General features: G+C 36.1%; 1 protein-coding gene across 3 annotated transcripts in view; it reads left to right on the plus strand.

Moving 5' to 3' along the window:
* Window positions 1-10,566: 10,566 nt before the first annotated feature.
* The window catches only part of LOC149129212 (uncharacterized), a 32,784-nt gene continuing 29,920 nt past the window's right edge, over window positions 10,567-13,430 (plus strand). The window contains exon 1 of one of the 3 annotated variants that reach the window (XM_089346709.1): window positions 10,567-10,923. In XM_089346709.1, coding sequence (XP_089202835.1) covers window positions 10,676-10,923 — 248 coding nt within the window. In that variant the 5' untranslated portion in view covers window positions 10,567-10,675. The remainder of the gene's footprint in view (window positions 10,924-13,430) is intronic. The other 2 variants (XM_089346712.1, XM_089346710.1) reach the window with 2 other exon arrangements.

The raw sequence follows: 13,430 nt of genomic DNA on the forward strand, positions 1-13,430 counted from the left end.
ATAATCATATAGATAAAATAGCCATCCAAACAAACAATTAATGTTGTTCTTCTTCACTCATTTATTTGACTCATATCATTACAAAACCTGACTGTTGTAATTGGTGAGTTCACACACACATACGCACATACATACAAATACACACATACATACCATACATACATAACATACAGACATGCACACACACACACATACATACACACACATACATATACACATGCATACACACTCATATATACATGCATACATATGTATGTATGTCATTGCTCAGTTTTATTTCAAGATTTCTTGCCAATAGAGAAAGAGCTGGTTTCTAACCTAGATCCAAGTTTCCTTCATTGCAATTACAACATCAACAATGTATTTTGTTTGTATGTATGTATGTATGTATGCATGCATGAATAAGTATGTATGTATGAGTGTGTATGCATGTGTATGTATGTATGCATGTATGTATGTGTATGCGTGTGTATGTATGTATGTAAGTATGTGTGTATGTATGTATGTATGTATGTATGTATGTGTATGCAAGTATATTTGTATGTATGTAAGTTTTGTTCACGTTCCTCTTCAGCAAGTTCAAACCAGTTGCTAATGAAGCGACAAGACTCTCAGATGGTAAATCACTGGAATGTGTTACAAATCTTCACTATGCCATTCAGAGATCAGATTTTGGAGTTCTCTTTTGATCTTTCTTCGAAAAAGCCTAGCATTTCTAGGTGTTTGTGTAAGTTTGTAAGCACATAGCCTAATGCACCTATGATGATAGGTACAAACGAGAACTTGTAGTCATGGTAGAAGCAGTAAAGAAATTGTTTTCCAAAGTCCTACAGCATGATGATCAGACTTGAAGTGTATCGGATTGCCAGACAGTGTGTCAGAGGAAAGCAGGATATTGTGGGAAAGAACTGTGAGTGGATGGATAATGGTATGCTTGCACTCAAAGACGTGGGCAAGAAAGAAGGATGGAAAAGTTACTATGCCAAACTGTTGAATGTAGAGAACGAATGGGATAAAGGGAGTCTCCCTCATGTGATCCCAACAGATGGACCGGCTATCCTAGTGGACAGCGATATGGTAGAGACGGCAATTAAAAACATGAAAACATGGGAAAGCCCCAGGTTCACCCAGAATCACAGCAGAGATGCTCAAAATATCCGGTAAGGCAGGTTATGGGCTTGTCACCCACATAGTTAATTAGGTCGTTAAGGAAGGTGTAATACCCAGTGACTGGCATAGCAGCATAATCGTAAGCTGCTACAAGGATAGATAGAAGTAATTACAGAGGCATCAACTCCTGGGCCAGGTGAGGAAAATTACATAGAGAGTTGTGGCACAGAATTTGGCTAGACCAAATGCAGTTCAGCTTTATCCAATGAAGAACCACTTCTGATGCTATTTTCATAATCAGGCAATTGCAAGAGAAGTACTTAGCTAAGAATAAAACATTATAATTGGTATTTGTTAATCTAGAGGAATCTTTTGATAGAGTGCCCCGCTGTGTGACATGGCGGGCTCTGAGGAGGATAGGGATAGACAAGTGACTGGTGAAAGCTGTACAGGCCATATACAAAGACGCTGTCAGTAAGGTAGAGTTAACCACAAGTACAGGGAAGAATTAGGTGTATAGGTAGGAGTTCATCAAGGCTCAGTCCTTAGTTCCCTCCTTTTCATTATTGTCCTCCAGGTCACCTAGGTAGGTAGACCTGTACAATATGTAGTAAAAATGTATGGAGGAAACTCTCTATGGTGTATCCAGTGAAAGCTATGGTCACACAAGGGGTGCAGTAGGTTAATTGGAAGGTTTTCGTATATGGAAGATGCACAGGGTCCATCAAAACATTAGAGACCTGGAAAACTGAGATTCTCAAATGCCCTGGTGGCACATTAGGGGTAGTAGATGATTTCTGAGACCTAGGGGACCAAATTAATAATAGGGGAAGATGCACACAAAGTGCAATAGCTAGAATAAGAATAGGATGGGAGAAATTCAGAGAGCTGTTACTTTTGCTGGTTACGAAAGGTTTCAAAGAAAGATTGTATGATGCATGTCTACAGACAACAATTCTACATGGTAATGAAATGTGGGCCCTGAATGAAGAGGTTAGAGAGGAATGAGGCTAGTATGCTCTGTCAGGTGTGTAATGTAAGCGTACATTTTCTACAGAATGCCAGTGTTCTGAGAGAGAAGTTAGGCATAAGAGGAATTGTTTGCTGTGTGTAACATGGAAGACTGTGCTGGTTAGGTCATGTGGTGTGGGTTGATGCCGACAGCACCATAGAGAAGTGCATTTCTCTCAGAGAGGATGGAACACGTGGAGGACCCAGGAAGATATGGAATGAAGTGCTGAACAATCTCAGGATGCTGAACCTTTCAGGTGAGATGACGAATGACTGAGATACCTGGCACCTGGCCTTAGTCAAAAGACTACTACCTTGTAACAGAAGTTTTAGGACCAATCCTTCTGCGGCAATTGCAGGGGTACTATGTGAAAGCGCTCACATGGTACCACTTAAAAGTGCCCATGTCATGATATGTAAAAGTGCCCATTCGACAATACGTAAAAGCACCAGTCCAATGCCATGTAAAGCGTCCATGCATTGTCACGTAAAGCGTTTGTATGGTGTTACTTAAAAGCACCATTGTGGTGTCACCTAAAAGAGCCCGTGTGGTGTCAGGTAAAAGCTTCCATGTGGGGCCAGAGGTAAAAGCATTCAGCAGATTCTGCAAAGTGTTAGGAAGGACATCCAGTCATAGAAACCAAGTCAAATCAGACTGGAGCCTGGTGCAGCTCACTCCCCTGCTTGCGAGCTCTGGTCACACTCCAATGATTGCCAACATGTACAACTGACGTTAAAGGATGTTGATTCAATACTTAGAAAACCAACCCCAATACCAATCCACTGACCTCTTTAGAGAGCTTTGCCACAAAATAGGCCAACAGTAGCAGCAAGACATGCAGGCAAGATCATTCAATCCCATTTCTCAGATTACAAAATGTTGTCAACACAAGGACAACAACAGCCGAGTCATCATGACTATAGAAAGCAGTGAATACAAGGACAAAAATACCAACAGCAGCAACAAGCATAGAAAGAGGAACAGCAATGACAATAGAGAGATCATGGCTAGAGGAGAAAAGGAGGACAGTGAAAATTATAAGAAAGACAACAGGAGCTGTCGGAATCCAGTCACCTCCTTTACACACACCAACAATAGAGAGATCATGGCTAGAGGAGAAAACGAGGACAGTGAAAATTATAAGAAAGACAACAGGAGCTGTCGGAATCCAGTCACCTCCTTTACACACACCAACAATTTCCTTTTCTGCCTACCTCTCTCTCAGAACACTAGCACTCTCTCAAATAAGTACACTAACATTACACATCCAGTGGAGCATACTAACCTCATTCTTTTCTAACCTTCACATGTCCTCTGCATTCAGGGATCACGTCTCACTACCGTGTGGAGTAATTATCTCTCTCTAAGGCACACAAGTGCTAGGGACATAAAGAAGCACCCAGTAAAGCAGATATTGAAGTGCAATGCAGTCCTTGCAGCAGTTGGATCCTATCAAACTGTCAAACACATAGCAGCCTGGAGAAAGGACGCAAAATAACGACGATGACAAGAAGATCATGGTGATATATAACCAAGGAAGTTAGAAGCTGATGCAGAACCACACAGCTCTGATTGCACTGCTATCCAGGGCAGAAACAACTGTAAGCCAATGAAGTTTATTTAGTAATTAGTCTTCCTTTTATATATATATATATATATATATATATATATATATATATATATATATATATATATATATAAAATTAAGTGGGGAATGGAGAAACAAACACAAGAAGAAGCAAGTCAATTGGGCTAGTTAGCCATTGATTTGATTATGTGGAGATTGTATAATGATTCATTATTTACGATCGTTTCGATGTGCCAATTTGATTCGCAGATCTCTTCAGAATTTTGAGAAGTATGTTAAAGTTCATGGTGTGAGAGATGCAGGAATAACAGTTAGTGGATATAGTATTGCATATAGTGGTATAAGAATAGAGTTAGGTAAAGTTAGTCTTGCATTTTAGCTGAAGTTGTGTTAGTAGTCTTTCTGCGAAGGAGAGGTAGGGTGGGTGCTGTTCAAGCTCGTAGTTCCAATTTTGGTCAAACGCATTCCGCACGTGTTTATTTTTAAAATTCAAGCGTGTCTTTGTTTTTTAGCACTATCGGTGTTAGTAAAGGGGAGTAACTCTAAGTTTTGGTGAAGAGGGAGCTAACTCTGACCTTATTAATATTTAATTATACTTAGAAAAGGAAAATTCTTTTTTATAAATTCAACTATACTTACAAAATGAAAATTTTGTAGTGTGTAGACAAATTTGGTTATTTTTGTATCGCTTGTTTAAAAGATGTTTTGTAGTCGTTAGGATTTTCAGGCGTTCAGTTAGACAGAGGTCACAACGTTTGTTAGTTGGGTTATAAAAATTTGTTGCTTTTAGTATATGCCATTTTAGTTTGTATTCTATCTTATTGTCCTTATTGTCCTGATGAATTTGGCTTTTCTCTATTTTTAAAGCTAGATTGGTGTTCGTTGTATCTGAGGCATATTTGGTTTTTCGTGGCGCCAATATAAGATCTACTGTGGCCGTAAGTGTGTACGGCGCATTGGTAAACTTCATTTTCGGTCTTACATCTATTGGAGAAATTGCATTTATTCCTATCTCTACAGCTACATAAATTATAAGGGGTGTCTATGTCTGTGTGTTGTTGTGTGGCTCTATTGTTTTTTTTTCGTGTGTCTCTGCTAACAAGGGGTGTTGGATTAGGGTTGGGGTTTGTTCTATTAGTTGGACGGTTGTTAGTTTGGTTGTTCGTGGTCTTTCTAGCTGTATAGAATGCGTCTAATTTTTTATTATTAATAGATGCTAAGATGGTAGCAAAGTTACACGTCAGGCTGTGGCCTATTCTGATTTTGTTCTTAAATATTGCTGCGTATTTATTATTTATATTTAGTTGTTTATCTTTTATGTTCATTAATGACGAACTATGTTAGATTTGAGGTTCATGGTGTAGGGGATAATTAGCCAGATCGTATCCCTATTGTTCTTATTGTTATTACGGCTATGTCTGGTATAGAACCTGCCATCATAGCTGGGAAGGCTAGTGAATTTGTCTTTATGGCTATCTAATTTATTTCTATAGTTAGGTTTATTTTTAATATGTGTCTTATCGGTGTTAGCTGTGTTAGTATTGTTTGGTTTTTGTGGGCCCGGGGTATGGTTTATTTTAGTCCGCTGGGTCTCGCTGTTATTAATAATAAACTTATCTTTGTATGGCTTAACATTGATTATGTTCTGCTTGTTATTGTATTTCTGCTTCGTCATGTTATTAGTCTTATTAATCCTAGTAGTATTGTTGGTATTGGTATTTATGCTGTTGTTGGTATTTTTGGTGTTATATATATATATATATATATATATATATATATATATATATATATATATATATAAAGTGTAGTATATTGCCACTTAAGTGTGGCTGACCCCTAGGGGTGGATGTTACTGTTGCTTTTAGCCCCAGGAGGACATCTCCTCCAGCTGGCTTATCGACACACGACTGTGTCCTGTTTGCCAAGGGAAGTTATCCCTCTCACCACGATCTGCAGCACGAACGGATCCGGATTTCAGGGTTATTTCCCTTCGTCGGCGTTCGATAGCTGCTGACGTGAGAGGGATAACTTCCCTTGGCAAACAGGACACAGTCGTGTGTCGATAAGCCAGCTGGAGGAGATGTCCTCCTGGGGCTAAAAGCAACAGTAACATCCACCCCTAGGGGTCAGCCACACTTAAGTGGCAATATACTACACTTTATCGTGCAGTTACTGTTAATACTTCATTTAGAGAATTAACATTGCTTGTTTTCACCTTTTCGATATCAGTGAAGAATTTCACTGGAAAAGTAGATATAAGATTGCCAGGTTTTTGTCTCTCTCACCAAGGTCAGCAGCTATCGAACGCCGACGAAGGGAAATAACCCTGAAATCCGGATCCGTTCGTGCTGCAGATCGTGGTGAGAGGGATAACTTCCCTTGGCAAACAGGACACAGTCGTGTGTCGATAAGCCAGCTGGAGGAGATGTCCTCCTGGGGCTAAAAGCAACAGTAACATCCACCCCTAGGGGTCAGCCACACTTAAGTGGCAATATACTACACTTTATCGTGCAGTTACTGTTAATACTTCATTTAGAGAATTAACATTGCTTATATATATATATATATATATATGTGTGTGTGTGTGTGTGTGTGTGTGTGTGTGTGTGTGTGTGTGTGTGTGTGTGTGTGTACTAGCAGAAATACCTGGCATTGCTTGGGGTTAAAATGGCATAGATTTTTATTGTTTTACGTGTTTTGATCATGTGACTACGGTCATGCTGAAGCACCACCTTAAAGTCGAAGAAATCTACCACAGGATTTAATCTTTGTAAGTCTAGTACTTAGTCTATAGGTGTGTTTTGACAAACGGCTAAGTTATGGAGATATAAGCACAGTAACACCGGTTGTTAGTCAATGGTAGGGGTAGAAACACACACACACACACATATGCATATATATATATATATATATATATATATACAGATACATATATATATATATATATATATATATATATATATATATATATATATATATATATATATATATATATATATATATATATATATATATATATATATAATATAAATCCTGTTCTGTGTGTGTGTGTGTGTAAAAGATTATAACAGCCGTATTTTTCAACTGATTTTCTCCAAACTGTGAACATACATTACTTACGTTCTAGGAATGGTTTTAGACTCTTAAAATTCTTTACATAATGAGTAACAGGCTCCTTGGAAGCAGAAAACTCCCGTTCATGGGTTACATTGAGAAAGGGCATAACGCTTTGTGAGTAACTTTCAGAAGTTAATTGTCTTCCTTGCATCCATTGGTCATAAGAAAAAGTTAAAATATTGCTTTTTATATTACATTCATGTCTTTGAAAGTTTTTAGAAATATTTACTTCTACTTTTCTAATATTAGTGATCTATCTATATCTCTCTATCCATCTCTATATCTCTGTCTATCTCTCTGTATTTATCTGTTTATATCTTATCTATCTATCTACATCTATCTTATTTGTCTAACTAGCTAGCTCTCTCTCTCTCTCTCTCTTTCTCTCTCTCTCTATCAATCTCTCTCTCTCTCTCTCTATCTCTCTATCTCTCTCTCTTCTCTATATCTCACTCACTATCCATTGTTTTCGCTTTTGGTTTTCAGACACTAGTTTTTTCACTCTAAGTTTTCAATCGCTATTTACAAACATCAAGTACAAATTACTGACAGAAAGAAGTTCACAATTGCTGATGAAAGTAATTTTATACATAATTTACTGACAGAAGTAACTTCATAAATTTCACTTCAATCCATACACTTCATAAAATTTGCCTACCAATTTCCTATTTACTTATGCAACGTTTTGTGATCTTTTTGTTATTTGTTGTTTTTTGACGGAATTACTGATTAAAGTAAGTTCATAATATATTGACAGAAGTAACTTCAAAAATTTCACTTAACTCCATACATTCACTTAATTTCGCTAAAAATTTCTTAACTACTTTTGCAAAAGTTTTGTGGTTCCAGTTGATCCGATCAACGAAACAGCCTGATCTTGAAATCAACGTGCAAGTGGCCGAGGACTTCACAGACACACATACCCTTAATGTAGTTCTCAGGCGCTCTTCATTTTTGCCAGCTGAGTGGACTGGAGCAACATAAAATAAGGTGTCTTGCTCAAGGAGAACGCGCTGCCGGGATTCGAACTCAAGACCTTACGATCGTGAGCCGGATACCTCAAGCACGAAGTCCTATGGTACATAAACATATATAATACATATGTAGCATGGTTACGACAAACACTTGGTGTCAGTTTTTCATTCAACTACTATCGTAGTTGAATAATATTCTTAACAGAGCTCTTTTGTCGCAGTCGGCGCCTTCCAAACTGTCTCACTAATTCAGTTTTAATCGAAATCAAATTTTGTTTGAATTATGTTTGAGCAGTGATAAGCTATGTATTTATACATAAAATACTTGAAATATGGTGCAATGGAACAAAAGTTAAGAGAAAAAGTATATAGACCAAACTGGTTGACTGACGGGTTGTAACGCCTGATATCGACATTTTGAGTCCACACCATTCTTTTAATTTTGATTAAGAATTATTATTTCTCAAAAATAACCCCCAATTGTTTTCCCCCAAAATTCCTATGTCCTCAGAATCTATATAGTCCGAGGTATATTTGTAGAGAATTTCATTTAAAAATATCCATTTTCTTGAAAGTTAAGACGAATTGAAGTGGACTCTGGTGAATTTTTCACAATTCCTCATCCCACCCCTCCCTAAAACACTTTCCCCATAACATTTTGTATATTCGGAATCTACATGATATAACATATATTTATAGAAATTTTCATTTAAAAATATCCATTTTCCTGAAAGTTATGATCATCCAAAGTCGGTCGGGCATAAATCTGTAGTTATGCCCACTACTCATATTTGGAATAAACTATTTCTTAGGCGCACACACAACAGATAAAAGACAAAACAAATCGATACGAAGAGTTCTAATATTTATTTTCATTAGTCTTAAATTATTTTTTATAAAAAAGAAGTTTTTTTTTGTTTAGTATGATTTTTTAAAGTCCATTTTTGAATAAATTATTTTGATAACAAGATTATTTAATAAAATATTTTTATTTTTTTGATTTTGATTTTGTCTCTATGAGCAGTACTGGATCATGTAGTAGGACATTCGAAAAAAAAAAAAAAGGCATATGACAAAAATTCAAATATTTTAAGACAATTTTCACTATTTTTAAATTTTCGAACACGGAGTTAATTTTTTGCATGCTAAAAATGACTTTATTTATTGATTTTATAGTAAATAGAAAATGTGTGGCTTTGTCTCTATGAGCAGTACTAAAAGTCTGTAGTGAGGCTGTTCAGAATAAGACAAATGCTACTTGTAATTATATTCTATTGAATATTAATTTGATTTACTTAAAATAAAGTAATTTTTCATTTGATGGACAGATCAAGAAATTAATTTTTTTTGTAATTAAACACTTTCAAACTTCGGATACTGGTAGAATGTGCCATATAAAACATCTTTTACTCTTAGTGTTGTTGAGAAAAGTTTCTATTTCCGAAGTTATTTCGTGTTAAAGTTGTCGTATTTCGGTAATTTCAACCAATCAATGACGTGTATTCAGCTGAATAAAGATACTGCTGTTATTTGTCAACAACAACAATCGGCGGTGTATATTTCGTTTGTCACTGTTATTTATGACACCGTTCGTGCGTTTGTACTGGTTTTAGCTTTAGGGTTTTATGGTTAGAGTTAGAGTTAGGGTTTTAGGGTTAGTGTTACGGAAAAAAGTGAAAAATAAAGAAATTGGAGGTGGGGGGCAAAAAATTTCAAAATTCCGATTTTTGGCAAAACTTTTCTCAACAACGCTAAGAGTAAAAGATGTTTGATACATTTTCAGATTAACACCCGCACGATTTTCACTACGGTGTTAGGGTGGGAATTCCGTCCCGAACCCTAACCCTAAACCCTAGTGAAAATCATGCGGATGTTAATCTGAAAATTTACCAGATGTTTTATATGACACATTCTACCAGTATCCGAAGTTTGAAAGTGTTTAGTTTAGTTACAAAAAATTAATTTCTCGATCTGTCCATCTAAAGGAAAGATCCCGTTTTGGTAAATTTTCAGATTAACACCCGCACGATCTTCACTAGGGTGTTAGGGTTAGGGTTTTAGGGTCAGGGTTAGGGTTTAGGGTTACGGTTAGGGACGGAATTCCCTAACCCTAACCCTAAAACCCTAACCCTAACACCCGAGTGAAAATCGTGCGGGTGTTAATCTGAAAATTTACCCCCATTTTTATGATTAAAATATGAAGAAACAGAAAAGAAACGAAATGGAATAAAGTATGTGGGAGGGGGTAAAGCAGTGGAAGGTTGAGGGGAGGGGCAGTGGGCCACATCCTAGAACAAGTTGGGTGCTTACATTTTGTTTTGTCGAAGGTTTTTCATTTTTTAATGAATTCTCTTCAAATTTCTCACACTGATGTTGTGTAGAACGCTGACGATGAAAATCGCATTTATCCCACCCCCTCCAAAAAATTAATTATAAAGAGATTAGAAGCATCCAAAGATACATAATTTAGCCAATATGGATAAACAACGATACACTGGAGTTGCCATGGTAACAGACAGTTTCGACTTCCGCTTGTGAGGACAATAAACTTATTTCATTGGCTAAAATTACATGACTTCAACTGCTTCTAACTTCTTTACTATTGATTTTTCAAAAAAAAAAAACAACATAATTTTAATAATTAGCTTATATAACTATATCAGTGTTAGAAATTTGAAAACAATTATTTGAAAATTGAAGAATTTTCAAGGAAACGAAAATGTTCCGGAAACTATAAAGTGTGTGTAATTTCAATATTCACTGCCGAGTTGACATTTCTCCCTTAACAACAACATTGTTGATGTAATGGCGACCACTACTCGCAGGATTAATTTTATTGCCTAAAACATCTTTACTGTGAGTTATTTGGTCCCAATGCTCAAGTTTGTTAAAAATTTAGGGAAGTTTTCACCTTCTGGAGGAAAATTGTCGAGAAAGAGATCTGACAGTGTCTGTTTAGACAATGAAAGTAGTAATTTGTCATCGAATGCGCTCACCGATGGTATCTATATTGTTCGGGACAAGGAATTGGGAAAATTACACAAAGCTGCTTGGTATGGACAACTGGAAAAAGTTAAAGCTCTCGCCAGAAGAGATCCCAGTCCGCTGGATAAATGCCACAGGTTTCTTAACTACTTTTATTTTCAATAAATTCTTTAATGTTTTCCTTCAAATTAGTTACAAATTCCCAACTTGGCGCCTCTGAAAGAATATTTCCACGAAGTTTTGTGTACTTCGAGACGTTATTCTAGTCTTTTAAAACTTTTATATTTCTCAAGTTTCGTTCTTCTCCTTGAAAAACTTTTTTTTCGGATTCCTGTTTTAGATATCGGAGATTACGAATGTACAAAAAAAAAAATTATTATTTCACACCTAACTTCTCCCAATTTAAATTTTTGATTTTGTTTACTTTAAATAGATTGTAGCGAATTGAACGAAACATGCAAATCGAAATTAAATACAAAAACATTAAAGTGAAAATAATTAGCGTTTTACTTGTGTTTGCCATAAATAATCGTAAATAATAATTTAATGTAAATTAAATTTGCACTATTTTATGAGTAACAAACATTAGTGTTTAATAATTTAGTGTCATAAATTTTAATAAGGAGCTCAAATTTCACACCTCCCCCAATTTTAAATTTTGAACTTTTTCATTCATTTATTTATCTGCTTATTTATCTCTGTCCGTTTATTTATAAAATATATTTGTCAACTAAATATGGCGATCCTATGGAAGACGGTGTTACCCTTGTTTTTAGCCCCAGGTAGACATTCATATCTATCTATATCCATCTCTTCATACACCTATCTTTATGCTTATTGAATTTAAAATTTTGAAAACGTGGTTTCTTGCATATTCGGAATCTCCGTAATCGAAAACATAAGGAAAGAAAAATTTCGAAAAAGTTCAAAATTTTTAAGGGCTGATGGTGGTGGAGTTAATTTTTTTCTTTTCTTTTTGCTTATTCGTAATCTCTGAAACGTAGGGATCCGAAAAAAAATTTTTTGGACAAAATGCATTTTTCAAGGAGAGGTGCGAAATGCATAAAAAAAATTGTTTCCTTTTGTATCACAAAATTATTAAAAACTTTATTTTGTATGAAATAATTTTTAGAATTTAAAATTTCTTTTAAAGAATCTATTGAGAGGCTTTGGTCAAATTTCCTGTAGGTTGTTGTTGTTTATCTCGATATCAGGTTTGTTCAACCGTGACTACCCAGGCATTGTATCTATGACCACATTATTCCATTTAAGACAGTACGTTTTGAGAGAGATTTGACTACTATTTTTAACAAATCGAGTTCCTCTCTGTCACCGGCTTCTTTTCCATAAGTTGCTGTTTGACTACAGGTTAGCTCTGATTAACTAGAGTTGTTCTATTCAGGACTCTCCTACTGGTTTTTCAGCCGTAGTGTAACCAGGACTACGCTATCCATTGTGTCCCACCTTTTTAAAGCCAGTTCATGTAATCGAAAATTTGGCTGCTGTTTCTAAGAATTCCAGTGACCACGTGGAGGTCTCCTTGTTGACCAAACTTTGCCATTTCAGTTATTCTTACTTATTTCTATTAAGTGTTGTTGTTACTGTTTAACCCTAGGTGGGGTTTTGTCCAGCAGACTCGGGATCAATTATTTTTTTAGTTACTGAATCTGAAGGGAAGGGTGGTGCTCATGATTTTCCCAGAGCTTCTTTTTATCAGTGAGATCGATGCCATTAATGTTCCAGCTGCAGGAAGGGAATTCCAGAGAGCTGACATATTGGGAAGGAAGGACATATTGTATTGTAGGCTGCATGTCTGCTTTGTAAAGAATCGATTCTGATTGGGGGTTAGAAATAGCAACCAAATCTTCCTCAAATCACATCCTATTATATTTAAAAGAAATGATATATCGAATATTGTAGTCCTAAATAGTGGTCATGGCTGGACTACCTTTGATTATAGGTCTTTCACTGAACCACTAAGCTACTAGGACATAAACCAACCAACGATGGTGGTGGTGGAAGGGACACTAAACATGAAGACACATGCATGTATATACATTTGTGTGTGTGTGTCTTTGTATTTGGTGTCCCACCCCATCGCCACTACTTGACAACCAGTGTTGGTTTGTTTACGTCCTAGTAGCTTAGTGGCTCAGCAAAAGAGAATGATAGTATAAAACTTAAAGATTAAGTTCTGATTTGTTTGACTAAAGCATTCAAGGCCCCAGTATGGCCACAGTCCAGTAACTGAAACAGTATAAGATTAAAAAAATAAATAAATAGAAAAAAAAACTGAGTTTAACCTTTTTCTTACCATATTTCTGTTGAGATGATCTGTGTTTCTTTCAATTACTTTAAATATAACAAAGAATTTAGTAAAATAACTTCGAGTGAAAAGCAGATTGTATGATGCCTGTGTACATACAGCTATGTAACATGACAGCGAAACATGGGCTTTGACTACAGGGAACTTGCAAAGGCTTCAAAGAAATGAAGCTAGTATTCTTCATTGGATGGGTAATGTCAGAATGCATGTATGACAATGTGTAAATGATTTAAGCGGTAAATTGGGTATAAGAAGCATCAGATGTGGTGTGCAAAGAGAGAAGGCTGCATTGGTTTGGTCATGTGATGTGTATGGATG

This window comes from Octopus bimaculoides, unplaced genomic scaffold, assembly GCF_046866305.1.
Source record: "Octopus bimaculoides isolate indiv1 unplaced genomic scaffold, ASM4686630v1 contig108, whole genome shotgun sequence".
NCBI lineage: Eukaryota > Metazoa > Mollusca > Cephalopoda > Octopoda > Octopodidae > Octopus > Octopus bimaculoides.